The sequence below is a fragment of the Rousettus aegyptiacus genome, unplaced genomic scaffold, assembly GCF_014176215.1.
Source record: "Rousettus aegyptiacus isolate mRouAeg1 unplaced genomic scaffold, mRouAeg1.p scaffold_m13_p_3, whole genome shotgun sequence".
Lineage (NCBI taxonomy): Eukaryota > Metazoa > Chordata > Mammalia > Chiroptera > Pteropodidae > Rousettus > Rousettus aegyptiacus.
Window position 1 is genome coordinate 71018034 of NW_023416306.1, and position 14803 is coordinate 71032836.

General features: G+C 38.2%; 1 protein-coding gene and 1 non-coding gene across 10 annotated transcripts in view; both read left to right on the top strand.

The window, feature by feature from the left end:
- HSD17B3 (hydroxysteroid 17-beta dehydrogenase 3) overlaps window positions 1–14803 on the top strand; it is a 40193-nt gene that overhangs the window by 8909 nt on the left and 16481 nt on the right. For 8 of the 9 annotated variants that reach the window (XR_001594471.2, XR_001594472.2, XR_001594473.2 and 5 more), the window contains exons 3-6: window positions 8973–9048; window positions 10823–10930; window positions 12069–12136; window positions 13396–13431. Coding sequence is in view for 5 of the 9 variants with exons in the window: in XM_016125134.2 (XP_015980620.2) it covers window positions 8973–9048; window positions 10823–10930; window positions 12069–12136; window positions 13396–13431 (288 nt within the window). In the remaining 4 variants the exon portion in view is untranslated. Of the gene's footprint in view, window positions 1–8972; window positions 9049–9666; window positions 10111–10822; window positions 10931–12068; window positions 12137–13395; window positions 13432–14803 lie in introns of those variants that run through there. The other variant, XM_016125135.2, reaches the window with a different exon arrangement.
- Window positions 7994–8100, top strand: LOC118601056. Its single transcript, XR_004950159.1, has one exon. It is a non-coding gene; the product is annotated as a U6 spliceosomal RNA (small nuclear RNA).

The following is a 14803-nucleotide window of genomic DNA, read 5'->3' on the forward strand; positions in this document are numbered from 1 at the left end:
ATTCCATGTTTCTGCAGTAGTTGGTTAACAGTTGAAGTTAATGCCCAGAGGTGGGCGTGTGTTGAGTTTCTCCACTTGCACCACTGGACCCATTCTCTATCCTTTTTTTTTTTTTTTTAAAGTAAATTTACTTATTTAAATTAGTTTCAAGTACACAGTACATGGGTTAGACATCTATATTGTTCATAAAATGATTCCCCCCATTGCTTCCTCCGTTAATCCTTCTTCACCATGCTCTGTGCTTCAGGAGGCTGACTTGCACCAGTGAGCTCATTTGGCCTCTGGTTTCAGCTGGTTTTGGCCAGTGGGGGACACTGGCAACAGGTGAAAGAGAGAGGAGAAGGAGGTCAGCTTCTTTTCTGCTCTCTTCCTGTGGGTCATGAAGGGCTGGCTGTGTCCCTCTGCTGAAGGTCGTAGTTCTGTCAGATGGCCCTCTCCACACAGCTCTTTCTCTGGTTTAGATACCTGTTCGTTCCTCAGTCCTCTCAGACCCACGAGTGACAATAGCCTCAAGGTATCTTGTTTTCTCTACTCTCTACACATATTCTGTGAATTGTCCTTTTATTAAATTCTCTTCGTTACCCAGTTTGAGTATTCTGTTTCTGTCAACAAACTGGCTAAATCCAGTTTTTAGCTAATTTTTAAATATACTAAATCAAAATTCATCAACATCTACTCTTTAGCTAACTGGACTTTCATTGGAGGGTTTATCCCTTAGCCAAGAGATATTATGACAGATTTTCTTGAGGACGTGCTGTCCAAGATATGTGCATTGGCTGGAAATATTGTATGGGCACTTCTGTGCTTGTATAAAAAAGATGTAATATCTGTGGGCACAGTAGACTAGTATTCTTGGCCTTGAACTGGCTTAGTCCTGTGTCCTGCCACTTAGTGGAAGATTCCGACACCTGACCCAGCTAGAAGGTTGACTGTATCCTGCCCCAAGACAGTATCATATCCTTTTGGGATGAGCCTTCATACCAGGCACTCACATAGTGCATAAGGGACAGAGAGCTGGGACTCTGCTGAGTTGTAAGAACAGAGTTGTGACTGTTTTACTGACAGTTTACTGCTAAATGTTTCTGTGTGGTAGGATTTGGTCTGAGGCTTGCTTGCATTTGGTAACATACCACCTGCTGGCTGGTTGTAGGGGAGGAGACCTGTAGTCCTCACATATTTGTAAATACTAGAGGCTACAAGAAAATATTGTATACAAACAAATGGGCTTAGTTCAAATAAAGACATCAAGTTTACTGTGTCCCAGGGTTCTGGCTGGCCGTCCATGGTTCCCGGTCAGCTGTGCCCAGCTACAGGATCCCTGAGGAGCATGTGCAACTGCTCTGGTCTGTACAAAAGCGGCCCGACTGGCGCCAAGCAGGACCAGCAGCTCTGGTTGCTCAGCTCACCTCGGGCCTGGCTAAGCCCCATGCGGCGCCCACTCACTCCACACACATTTCTCGCTCTCTTTTAAAAGACACTGTCATCTACTTTTCATGTACTTATTTTGTTCTCCTTTAACTTTAAAAAAAAAAATTAAACCTTTAATTTTGAGACAATTGTAGATTCATATGCAAATGTAAGAAATAATAGTGTTCCCACATACTCTTTACGCAATTCCTTCCAATGGTAACATTCTGCAAAGCTATTGGACAATATAACAATCAGGATATTGACGTGGAGACAGTTAACATACAGAATAGTTTCATCACCACAAGGATCTCTTGTGTTGCCCTTTTATAAACCCTCCCAAGTTCTCCAACCCCAACTCCCTCCTACCCCAACTCCCTCTTCAACCTCTGGCAACCACCAATCTGATCCTCTTTTCTACAATTTGGTCATTTCAACCATGTTATGTGAATAGAATCAAATGCTTTATACCCTTTTTGTATTGACCTTTTCTCACTCAGCCTAATTCTCTGTAGATTCATTCAGGTTGTGCCAATAGTTTGTTCCTTTTCAGTGCTGAGTAGAATTCATGGTATGGATATTGCACAGTTTGTCTAACCATTTATCCGTTGAAGGAAATCTAGCTTGTTCCCAGTTTGTGGCAATACAAATAAAGCTGCTATTACGATTTCATATAAGTATTTGCATAAACATGAATCTATTTTTCTCAGTGCAGTTACTGGGTGGTATAATAGTTGTATGTTTAGTTTTTTAAGAATCTTGTCAAACTCTTTCCCAGAGTGGTTGTGCTATTCCCCCCAGCAATGGATGAGTCACCTATTTTCTCCACATCCTTGCTGGCATTTGATGTTGTTACTATTTTTCTATTTTAGCCATTCTGTTAGTTGAGTAGTGATATCTCATTGTGGTTTTAATTTGCATTTCCCTGATGGCTAATAAAGTTTATGTATATATATTTAATTCAACGAGATATAGAGAAGAAACAGCAAAAAGGCCATCATCTATTTTTCCAATTAATTCTGTTAAAGATAAAATAATGCAGGCATAACATCGGAAAACTTAGAAAGCATAGAGAGGCATAAAAAGAGAAAGGCCTCTGCCCACCCTTGCTCTTATCTTACTTTGCTCTATAGCGGTCACCAGTATGAAAAATGTCCTGAGATTCTTTCCAGAAAAGGTAAAGAAAGCCCATGTCTATATTCATACTTACATATATTGATAAGAATGTTGATAGAATGGTAAAGGTTGGCTGTATTGACAGAGAGACACAATGATAATCCGGATTTTCCTAATTGGCAGGCAGTTTTGTGTAAGTTCCTTCTGTTTTATCTTGTGGGCCTTTGCTCTTCAAAGTTGGAGCAGGGTCATGAGCATGTGTGTGTCCTGCAGGCCATTGACAGAACTCAGTTCTGTGACCAAAGCCAGGGTGCAAGAAAGGCCAGAAATATCATCTAGTCACATACCCAGGAAGAAGAGGGGAACAGGTTTTAGTGGCCCACTAGCAATCTCCATCAGAATTTACACCTTATGTTTAGGTTTTGCCCATGTCAGCACAAATGAAATCCTACTTTACACAACCATATACCCTGTTCTCAACTTTGCTTTGTCCATTTAATAATATAGCATGGAGATCTTTCCACAGCAAAGACATCCAGATGGCCTGCATTCTTTTTAATGATTTCAGGGATGTATCGTGTCTCTTATATCAGTCTCTTAAGAATGGGTATTAAGTGAATTTTCATTTTTGTTTTCACAAATGATGTTTCAAAACACACCCTCGAACATATATACACACCCAAGTATGTTATCTTTGTCAGTATGATAGCTGGCTTATGAGTACATGCATTTAATTATTGAATATCATTGCTGAATTGTCCTCTATATGACTGAACCAATTTTGACCCATCCATATTATTATAAATTTTAATATTTATATAAAGTATATATTTAAATATCAATTTTCTTTTTGTCACTCTGATGTACATAAATATGTACTCTTGGGTATTAATGTCCAGAGAATGCTAGAAGCAAAATGTATGATTAAAGATGGTCTGGTTTTGTTCCTCCACATCTGGGCAGTTCTAGTGCCACCACCCAACATCTGGGATGTACCCACTGCTCCCAGATCCAGTGTGGCAGACAAGGGCAGTCAGAATTCTTCTCAAGATACTTCTCCTGGAAACTACAAGTAATGGCTCAGAGTGGGCCCCTTGGATTAAATCATTTGGCTAGCTCTATCTCAGACAGGCCCAAGAAAAATAACTGTCTTGCCCTATTATTAACTGTCATCACACACTTATTTGGCAATATATGATGGTGCTTTATGCCGTTTCAGCAAGGAAAGTCTTCTTTCTAATGTCTAAATTACTCCAATCTAAATTACTCCAGCTGCACTCTCAGCTTATTCTCTTTCATCTTGCCTTAAATGAAAACAGTAGCTTTTAATTATTTTTATGTTTCCCTGGATTCATTGCTTTGTTCCTGTGCGGCTCAGCTTCAACCCTATAATTTCTGATCTAGGCTTTGAATATTCTAGGTTTATTGTAGTATGCCATGAGTGTGTGTGTGTGTGTGTGTGTGTGTGCGCGCGCGCGGGGGAGAGAGAGAGAGACAGACGGACAGACAGACAGACAGATGTATTTAACAAGAGTTCATAGGTGTGGTTAGAAAAGAAATAATGTAATGAGTACTGTGTTCCTTGCCACCCAGCTTAAATAAAAGAACATAATCATTGTCCTTGAAGCATGCCATCTAGGCACATATGTTATGCCTTTGTATTTCTCCTCCCTCACCCCCTCAGATGTAAGCAGTATCATGAACATTGTGTTAATAGTTTCCTTACTTTAAAAAAGCTCTTTTGCATATGCATGTTATTCTAAGCAACATGTTGGTTACATTGTTTATTCAGAACTTAATGTAAGTTGATTCGTAGATCTGTAATCTGCTTCTTATTGATCAATATAATGGATTTGAAATTCATGTATACAAATGCAAGTAGAACTTGGTCTGTTCATTTTCAGAGTTATGTACTATTCCATTATGTAAATAGATCACAATTATTTATCCTTTCCTTTGTTGACAGAGATTTCGGTAGTTTCTACTTTTGCCGATATGAACATTTCGTTCATGTTTCCTAGAACAGCGGTCCCCAACCTTTTTCAGCACCAGGGACTGGTGCTCCTATGAGAATCTAATGCCTGATGAGCTGAGGTGGAGCTGAGGTGGTGATGCTAACGCTAGGAAATGGCCGCAAATACAGATGAAACTTTGCTTGCTCGCCCACCACTCAGCTCCCGACGTATGGCCTAGTTCCTAACAGGCCATGGACTGGTACTGGTCCACAGCCCAGGGGTCGGGGACCCTTGTCCTAGAGGATTTGTGCAAGAGTTGAGAACATGCTCAGGAGAAGAATTGCTGGCTCGTAAATTATACATAGACAACATTATTGGATAATGACAACCAATTTCCAAAGTTTTGGTGCCATGCTTATACTAACCTTATAAACTGAACAGAAATATTTTACTTTTTATTCTTTGAAAAAGATTGTAGAGTTTTGTAATAATTGGGTTTTTAAAAAAATGTTCGATAGAATTTAACTGTAAAACCACCTATGGCTGGACTTTTCTTTGTGGGACAATTTAAATTACTTATTATCACCATCACGTTATTATTATTATTATTTAGTGGTTATAGAACTATTTGGGCTTTTAATTTCTTCTTGAATAAGATTTAGATTTATGTTTTTCTAGAAATATACGCTTTTTACCTAAGTTTTCAAATTTATTGGCGTAATATGTGTTTTTTGTAACATTCTCTATGTTTAAAAAACCTTAGCAGGAAACACATTTATCCAAGGCAACCATCTGGGAAGGCTCAACAACTTTGTTCAGAAAATGAGCAGCAATATGGAGAGGGTAGGCAGTGGGGGACGAGCTGTGTGGCCCACGGAGCAAGGCGGGCCAGGGTGTTTACATTCATCCTCTTCATTTTCTCTCTTTTTTCCGGAACACCAACTACTCAGATGTTCGATAATGTTATTTCTGGAACTCCAATTATTCAGATCCTGAATTCATCCTCTAATTGTCTCTTTTTTCTCATAATTTCTATTTTGTTGCCTCTTTGCTTTCTTGTCTGCAAAAAGATATCGTAAGTTTTATCCTCATACTCTGAGTTTTTCATCTTTTGCTCTTTTCTTTTTAAATTTCAAATTTATTTAAAAAATGAAAAATCAAAACTTTTTAAAAAATTTAAAAATTGTTCACCAATTTTAATAGTGTGCTTTTCAACTTTTCTTGCAGTTCTATGTAAAGCTATTTTATTTGGTAATCCAGGAATTGAATTGCTATATCTTCCTGATGAATGGAACCTTTCACTAGTCTTTATTTCTAGTAATACTTGTTTGTTTTAATGCCTGTTTTGATTGATATTAATAAAGCTGTGCATTTTTTTGTGTGTTCACCTTATATATATTTAATATTTTTTCTCCTTTTCATTTCAAACTTTCTATGACCTTATGTTTTAGGTTTGTCTCTTGAAAGTATCGTAAAGCTGAATTTAAAACTCCTCTTTGATATTTTTTCTCTTTAATAGGGTATGATAGTACATTCATTTCTGAAATCTTGCAGACGTCAAGGTTATAGTATAAATGTGTGTTCATTTAGCAACATACCTCAGAGGATTGGTCAATAATTCATCTTCAGTATTTCAAAAGCACAATTCTCAAAGATACATACTAGCACTTGTTAAATTTTTATGTAGCTTAGTAAGGAAGGAAGGTGGGAAGATAAAAGAGCTGACTGAAGAGCATTTGAGAAATAGGGATTTATAGTTAGTTGTGTGCGAAATAATATTGCCAAGTTAGATACCAGATGGATTAACTTTCTATAGGGTAAAAATCATATCATGTCTGGGTTAGCTTCTCTGCCAGACTATAAAGACCGCCAACCTCCTGTTTCTAACTTTGTTGGCCGTGAGCTGTCTGCACCTTCATTGGTTGAGGATTTTTAAATGATGATTCTGCAACAGCAAAGTTACCTCCCCCAAAGTGTCAGATGAGGTCAAGTGGGCTTATTAGATAAAACAAAAACATTTTGAAAGAGAATAATAAATGGTAGGAACTTCTATCAGATATCAGATCCCAAAGCTTACTATATGATTATGATTAAATCAGAAGTGGCAGTTAGCATAGAAATTAGCAAATAGGTCAATGAAACTGAACAGATGTCTCAGAAAGAGACCAATGGACCTCTGAAAATTTTGCATATTTTAAATTTGGAAAGAATGGAAAAATGTTGGTGAGACAATAAGATCCCATTTTGAAAAAAATAATGCCAGATGATTTCAACCTCACACTATTTTCAAAAATAAACAACAACAAAACTACAAATGGTTATAGGGAACTCTATTTTTATCCTTGGAGTTAGAAAAACATCAAAAAGAAAGTTTTTAAAAAACTCTAAGAAAAATATTCACAAGCGATAACATTAAAATGAATATGTAATGTATTGTAAGGGCACCAGAAATAAAAGAGAAAATACTTGTTACTTTTATAGTAGGCAAATAATTAATACCCAGAACATGTAAAAAAACCTACAAGTTTATAAGAACATGACAAATAACCCATTAGAAGAATGGGCAAATAATATACACTGGTATTTCACACATAAACCTACAAAAAGATATTCAGCTCCACTCTTAACTGGAAAAACACAAATTAAAATAATAAAGGGGTATAATTTCTTGACCAAGAAACTGGAAAAGTTTGTTAATATAAAATACTGGCCAGAGAGTGGAGAAAAAGCTATAATTGTATTTTTGATGATTCGGTTTTGAGGGCATTTTGACAATACTATTAAAATTTAAGAAGCGTGTACCCTTTGACACAACAATTCCACTTCTTGTCAATATACTCTAGGAATTAATTCACTTGTATGTATAAAGAGCTATATAGAAGAGTTTTCATTGTAGCAATATTGGTAATGCAAAAACTTGAAAACAGCCTAAATGCTCATTGAAATGTGAACCGTAAACATTCTGAAGCAATAGGAAAGAATCAAGTGGCTCGGCATGGACTGATGTGGAAATAGGCACCATACTTAGAGAAAAGACACATTATTAAGTGAAAAAGACAATACTTACAATGCAATTTATAAAGTGCGGAAAAAAAAAAACCAACCCACAAATCATTTATTTCTGTATGTACTTATATATGTGTATATATCTGCAGAGACAAAGTTAGGAAGGGTTGACTAAACCAAAGAGAGAGCCTAGCCAAGAGTGGGTGGGAAATGGGATGGTTGGGGCATCAGGAATATCTTTTACGTTGAGAATGTGTCTATGTTTAATAACATAATTTAGTAAATTTAAATAGAAGAAGATGTAAGTGATGAGGCTTCAACCCCAGAGATTTTTATTTGGATGGTTTTGGTAGGAATTGCTATTTTTCTTTGACATCTTCCTGGGTGATTCTGAGACCATTGGCTTGAAGATTGAATTATTGGTTATTGGAGAGCCTATTTTATAGTCTTTGGTTAAGCTTCTGATGTGCTTTCTATAATATGTCATTCCTCATTAAAATACTGACATAGTGCTCACTTTGGTAGCACATATACTAAAACTGGAACGATACAGAGAAGATAAGCATGGGCCCTGCAGAAAGGTGACACACTAATTCACGAAACATTCCATATGTTAGTTAACACGGCAAATTTTGTTTGTGTATTTTACCACAATTTAAAAAATGATAGTATAAATTACTTAATTAAAACCAGAAAGATTTTAATTAACTGGGTCCATTGTCACTAACTCAGATCTCATCAGTCTCTGTTTACAGGAATGCTGGTCTTCAGGAAAAGCTCTAACTTTCCTCCCTGTAGCATTTTTAGGTGTGAGGCCCAGCATCCCTAGTTTATGTGGCTCCCCGTGCCGTGTTAATGTGTAGCACTTCTACACACCGTCACTCAGCCCCCATGAGTCTAGGTAGTTTCCATTGCGATGAGAATTCCTTGCTGGTGTCAGGGAACCATCCATTTACCCTCCAGTTCCATATTCCATTCTCTGTCCTGTTGGGAGCCAGAGAACAGGGAGAAAGGGCTCAGGTCCATGATCATGCCCATGTGAAGTGAACCACAAGAAGAACATCCTTATAAATAGGGAGCAGCTTAAAAGTTGCTGCAGAAATATTATTTTTTATTAAGGGGTTCTGCCCTAGACCCTATCACATAAATGGTAGTATAACATCCTCTGAATTCTGATTTCCAATACACATCTGACCCCTGATGTTTCAGTTGAGAGGGCATTCAGATTGTGGGTCTGTACAAAAGGAAACTGAAAATAGTTCCTGGCACATTATAAACACACAATCATAATAATTTGTTTGGCCCATGAGGCTGTTTTACTCATAACTAAGAAGACTTTGTTACTTTGAGGATATCTAAACCCAAGAGAAGCAAGAACAGCACATCACCTTGTGACCAAGTGGGTGATACCCCAATTCACCATTAAATCAAGCCTCCCTGTCTGCTGATTGTCTTTGTCTTTTTTGGTTTTCTCATCCCCATCTTTAGCTAGCAAGACAAGGACTCAATGTTGTACTGATCAGCCGGACATTGGAAAAACTACAGGCCATTGCTGTGGAGATTGGTGAGTGACCCCAAAGAATAAGGGAGATGTCTATAGAGTTCACTAGCCAAGTCTGCTCTTGTAGATGCCTGTAAATGCATAATCAGCATCCCTTCACCTCTTCTTTGGACGGTGGGGCTCTGGTCCTCCTACAGGAGCTCAGTTTACAAAGTTTAGAGTGGGCTGTAAAGTGGGGTTTTAGTTTACCAGGGACTCTTTGGGATAAGTGAAGAAGGAATGGACTCATGTACAAGTAGGTCTACTCTTTGGTTTGATGTCTTCATCTCTGAAATCGGACTTCTTTATCCAGAGGCCCCAGATGCCTGGTTGCTTCTGCTACTCTCTTCAAAAGCAGGATTTGTGTTGAAACTTCACTTCTCTAAGTTGATAGTCTGCTCCTTGAAGGAGGGTGAAGTATGATGCTTACTGATAGTTGTCAGATTTTTTAAAAAGATTCGATCCAGGGCTGCTGAATATGATTGTGAAGGCTGTACACTGTACAGCTCGAGGAGGCAGCATTTGTAGTACAACTTTTTATTATTATCATCTACTTTGAAGTGTTCTTAGTTAATAAAGATTATAGTATATCTTTTTAGGTATTTAATTAGGTATTTGCATTTTAATAATCAATTATTAATTTAGTAATTAATGTGCTCCTTAACTCAAAGGAATGAGTCTTTAATTATAAAGACTCTTGAAGACAATGGCAGGCTGTCTAGGAGACAGCCTGTATCTATGGGGGAGACTAGGGATAGGAGATGAATGTGGGAGGCACAGGACTGAGCAATCGCGCCATGGAGACTCAGTGCCCTTGGACCAATGAATCCTGCTTTTAGTCTGTGTCTGGATATCAGAAGTAACTTTGACCGGGATTAAGACATTCCTCAGTGTTTCTCTCACCATGCTAAAATGTGCTTTTTACTATCCTCTTGAAAAACAAGTAGTGTCTTTAGTCTAAAAGCATTTCCATGCCCCCAAACTACACCTCAAGCTCACTTGCCCCAGAAATATTGAGGCTGAGCAGGCAGCCACTGATGAAATCTTCCTGTTGCTTTCACATCTGCCTGGAAGCTCCCACACAAGGCAAGTTCATGCAGAAGAGTGCAAAGAGCATTGGCTCGGAGGGAGCAAAGTGCGGGTGCCTTTGGGCAAGGCAGTGAGCATCTCTGAGCCTAGTTTTCTCCTCTGGAAAACGGGGCTGATGCCTACTTTACAAGGTCGTAGAAAGGGTTAAAATAAGATATTGTGTAGGTAAGTGCTTTAATGAATGCTAAAGTGTTGGACAAACGCTGAGGGCTGTCGTGTCTGTGTGAAGGGGATGTGACACAGCACAGGCAGCATCACTTTGCTCTTACAGCCCCTGGGCCATGGGTCTCCAGCCTGGGTGTACAACAGGTACCCAGAGCGCCTGTCCCAACAGATCATGGGGCCCGCTCCCAGGGCTTCCTAGTTCAGTAGGTCTGGGGTGGAGCCTGAGATTTTGTGTTTCTAACAAGTTCCCAGTGATACCGATGTTGTGGTCTGTGAAGTTCGCTTTGAGAACCACTGCATTAAATCTGTTTTGGTGCATATATGTGTCACTGTAGTAACTTTTAAAATCACACAGAAACTTTCAATCACAAATCTTTTAGCACATCCCAGCATTTATCTGGGGCTATTTCTTGTTTTCGATTCGGGTGATGGGCTTGTGCTCTTCAGCTTCCTCAAATATTACAGGAGCACTGGGGAAACTCCATGGGCAAGAGGCAGATTTGGACACCAGTTCATTGAAGTATAACTATTGTCTCTAATGCAGAGGTGACTACAGGGAGTAGTGTGAAGATTATACAAGTGGATTTTACCAAGGACGACATCTATGAGTATATTAAAGAAGAACTTAAAGGCTTAGAAATTGGAATTTTAGGTAAGTAAATTGCAAAATGTAAAGCTTGTTGTAATATATCAGTGAAATAATTATCTTAGTGATGTTTGATTATTCCATGATTATTCCATTAACCCATGACCATATTTTAAGCTGTAGTGTTAAACTGAATATTAATGCTCATTTCTTCAAGAGATGTTACTGGATTAACAAATTTGTATATGGCTTTGGAATGTATCGAACTTACAGATTTTAAATTTCCCAACCATATTTCCTAATATTAAAATGAATTTTCTTTCACTGAACTTACATTGGCACGAAGAGGGAATCTCAGAAACTTTAGTAGCCTAAAGGAATTCATTTAGCAAAAAAAAAAAAAAAAAAAAAAAAACATTGCTATGATTGATCCACAAAACGGCAAGTCAGTGTGGTTATTTGAGAACTTACTCTCTTATTTAGGAAACAAGATAATATTTTCTTGGGATGATTTAGAAAGAAGTTATTTTATAACTTTCTACATGATACAGTGTTTGTATTGTACATAGAAGAAAGTAAGATTTGATTTCTAAACCTCCTGCTGAATTTCAAACTAATTACTAATTATTTTTACTAATAAAATGTAAAACATGTCATTGCAGCAAAACTGGAAAGAGTAGAGGAGTACATGAAAGAACTATGAATTTCTTAAAATCCTGACAGTTTGAGAAAGCGTATTGGTGGATATCTTTCTCGATATATATTTTTTCAAATTTATAGATATTTTATATATTTACACATATTTCACATATCTACACATATTTTCAAAATTAGGATTAAACTTACATACTGTTTTGTAACATTAAAAAAATTATACACCACAAATGTTTTCCAATGTCTTTAAAACTCTAAGACCCCATAGTTTCGAATGACTACATTGCATTCCACCATATGGAAATACCATGATTCATTTAATGTGCTTCCCATTACTGGACCACAATTTTTTTACCCTCATTTTTTTTCACTGCTATCAAATCATGCTTTAATGAACAACCTCATATATAAATTTTTTTGTATGTATTTTCTCAAAAAAACTTCCCAAGAGAAAAATTCCTGGGTTGACGATAACTATTTTTAAGGTTTTGTCAATAAACATTTGCTGTTGGCTTTTCTGATATCTTTTTGTTCTTCCTCTCTCTGTCAGTCAACAATGTTGGAATGCTTCCAAGTTTCCTCCCAAGCCATTTCCTTAACACACCAGGTGACATCCAGGTAGGCCTGTACTGTCTGTGTATGGTATCCTCTCACCAGGTACTGGGCCCCCTGGCTGGATCATCACCAGGGCCTGGGAAGGATGTCTAGACAAAATTCTATATTCCAGGTGCATGTCTGGAGGTCTCCCTTTCTTTTCATCTTAGTACTTGATGCACAGTCAAGAGTACAATCGTTCACGGCCACCTCTAGTATAAGGTCATCTTCTTCCTTCTCTGCACATCAAAACTTACCTGCTCGCTGTCCCAGTCTTTCGGGGGTTCTGCACTCTGCCTTACAAGGGGATGATTCTTTCTGAGAAGTTCAGAGGCTGTGGATGTAAGTGGGAGAAGTCCAGCTATTTGGTTTTCTTTGTCTTCTCCAGTAATAAGATTTGTTCAACCTTTAGTGTGAGGGAAGTCCATGATACAAACTTCGTGGTTAGGGTATTATAAGTTCAGCAAGCTTGATTCAGACCCATAGCTGCCATTGTTGGTCCCAAGTAAATTGATTATACATTGAACAGTCCTTAAAGGCAATGTTGGCAATGTTTGTTGAGTCTTCCCCAGGCCTCGACCTTTGAAGTCATAAAGTTCTGAGCAGGCTGTCATGTTTCCTTTCCCTGATTCTACAGCTATTCCTATTGTTCTTTTTAAGCCTCAAGTCTACTGCATGGGACTATCATGCCAGATTGCTTGGACATTGCTCCATATCCTTGCAAAACCCCATCTTGGCTACACATCTAGCCCTATGGTTCTTGCTTCTGGCATAAATATGTCTCTCCATTAAGCAGGTTTCATTCTTGCTTCTCTTTATTTATGTCTGTACTTGTGCTTGTTTCTATGTCTGTCTCTCTTACCCTCTCTGTCTGTCTTGGGTAATTCTTGTAGTTTCTTTATCCAACCTTTGTAGCCCAGAACTTCTGCCTTGTATCATATAATTATTTGTCTTTCTATTCTCTATGCTATTGTCTTCTAGACTCGCATATGCTAATGTCTCTTCCTCCAGCTGGAAATTAACCATCTCTTTTTGAAAAACTGCATCTGTATTACCTCCTAAATTTTTGAGGAAACTCTTAATTGACTTCAATTCAAGATCACATTTTTATAGAATCATAGTATGGAAGTCAGATGTTTCCTGGTCCTAGTGCATACTTGCTCAACATCAGTTAGGAGTCTCATTTGCAGGGAGGGAACTGGTCATAATGCACATTTGCCCAAGTTCTCAAGAGAATTTCTCAAATGATACCGCTAATCCATGGTTGTGATTATTTATTACAGAGCCTCATCCACTGTAACATCACCTCAGTAGTGAAGGTATGTGATCAATGTATTAAATGTATTAAAATGTAGCTGAGAATTGGCCCCTTCTCCTTAGAAGCAGATTTCTTTGACATCGAACCACACTGGATTGAGAGGCCAGGTAGCAGCTTTTTAATTGTTGTATTCTGTTTTCCTCAAGTACAGTGATGGATTCATTCTCTCTAGTGTTTGAATCCTATTTCTGCATTCAGTTTTCTCACACATCAGAACATATTAGACCTGATGATACTGAAATTGACTCAGGATTCCAAGGTGACTTTTTTTTTTTTTTAATGCAATACCTTCCTCTGATTTTAGTTTTGTAAATAGAGGAAAGCTCACTCTGTTCAGAAAAATGGCAGAGGGCACAGCTTGGATTTCATGGGCTCTTGTTGTTCATTAACTATATATTGAATTGAAGTTCATGTTTACATGTATTTCTGATCCCAGCTCAGCTACTAGTTAGTTGGACAGCACTGGGCATGCTATTAAACTTCAGATTCTTCATTTGCTATTAAGTGATGTGTCAGGTGCCATTCAGGTCCTTTGATTAGAGTCAACTGCATAAGCATTTATAGACACGACTAACCACAAAGCTGTCCTATACTGTGCCTCTGCATGAATAAGAAAAAAGTGCTCCCTCTGGGCAGACAATTTGGAAAAAAGTGCTGCTTAAGAGTGGACACAACCCAATGCCTGACCAGTAGATGGTGCTTTTGGTGAACACAACGTTTTCCGTTCCTCTAAATGGCAAGGGCCCTCTAAATAGCTTGTGAGTGAACCCTAGGCTTTCAGCCTCCACTCACCCACCCCCAGAGCAAGGGCACTTTGCTTAGTACACAAATTCACACCTGTGCCTGGTGGCCCTCGTGACCACTCTGGAAGGCCCAGTGGAACCACAGTGGTGAGTCAGGTTTGATCCTGATTTTGTGCCGCTGGGGAGCAGCAGGAGCTTCAGTCTCGCCTTGAAATGGTGGGCTGGCTGTGCAGGACTGCTTTCCCAGAGGAAAATTGGTTGCTCTCAAGCTGAGGAGGGGGATGGTTGCTGCACAGACCAAAAAAAAAAAAATATATATATATATATATATATATATATTTCACAGGGATAAGTTGGGCTGACAAAAAATATTTTTACTATTATTTTTCTGTAAGCATATTGGCATTTCAGAGTTTCCTGCTCAGTTTTTATTGGTACGCACATTCTTTTCATGCTGTACAATCAATGCCTTTTTAAAACCCCAGCTGATGAAGTTGTAAGTTTTATATATCCAACTGTCGTCAGTAGCCTTACTACTAAACCTTTCAAGTTATTTTACACATTGATCTTTCGGTTTTGGTCCATTTGATTACAGGGCTTCTCAAATGCATTTGACAAACCTCTGACTCT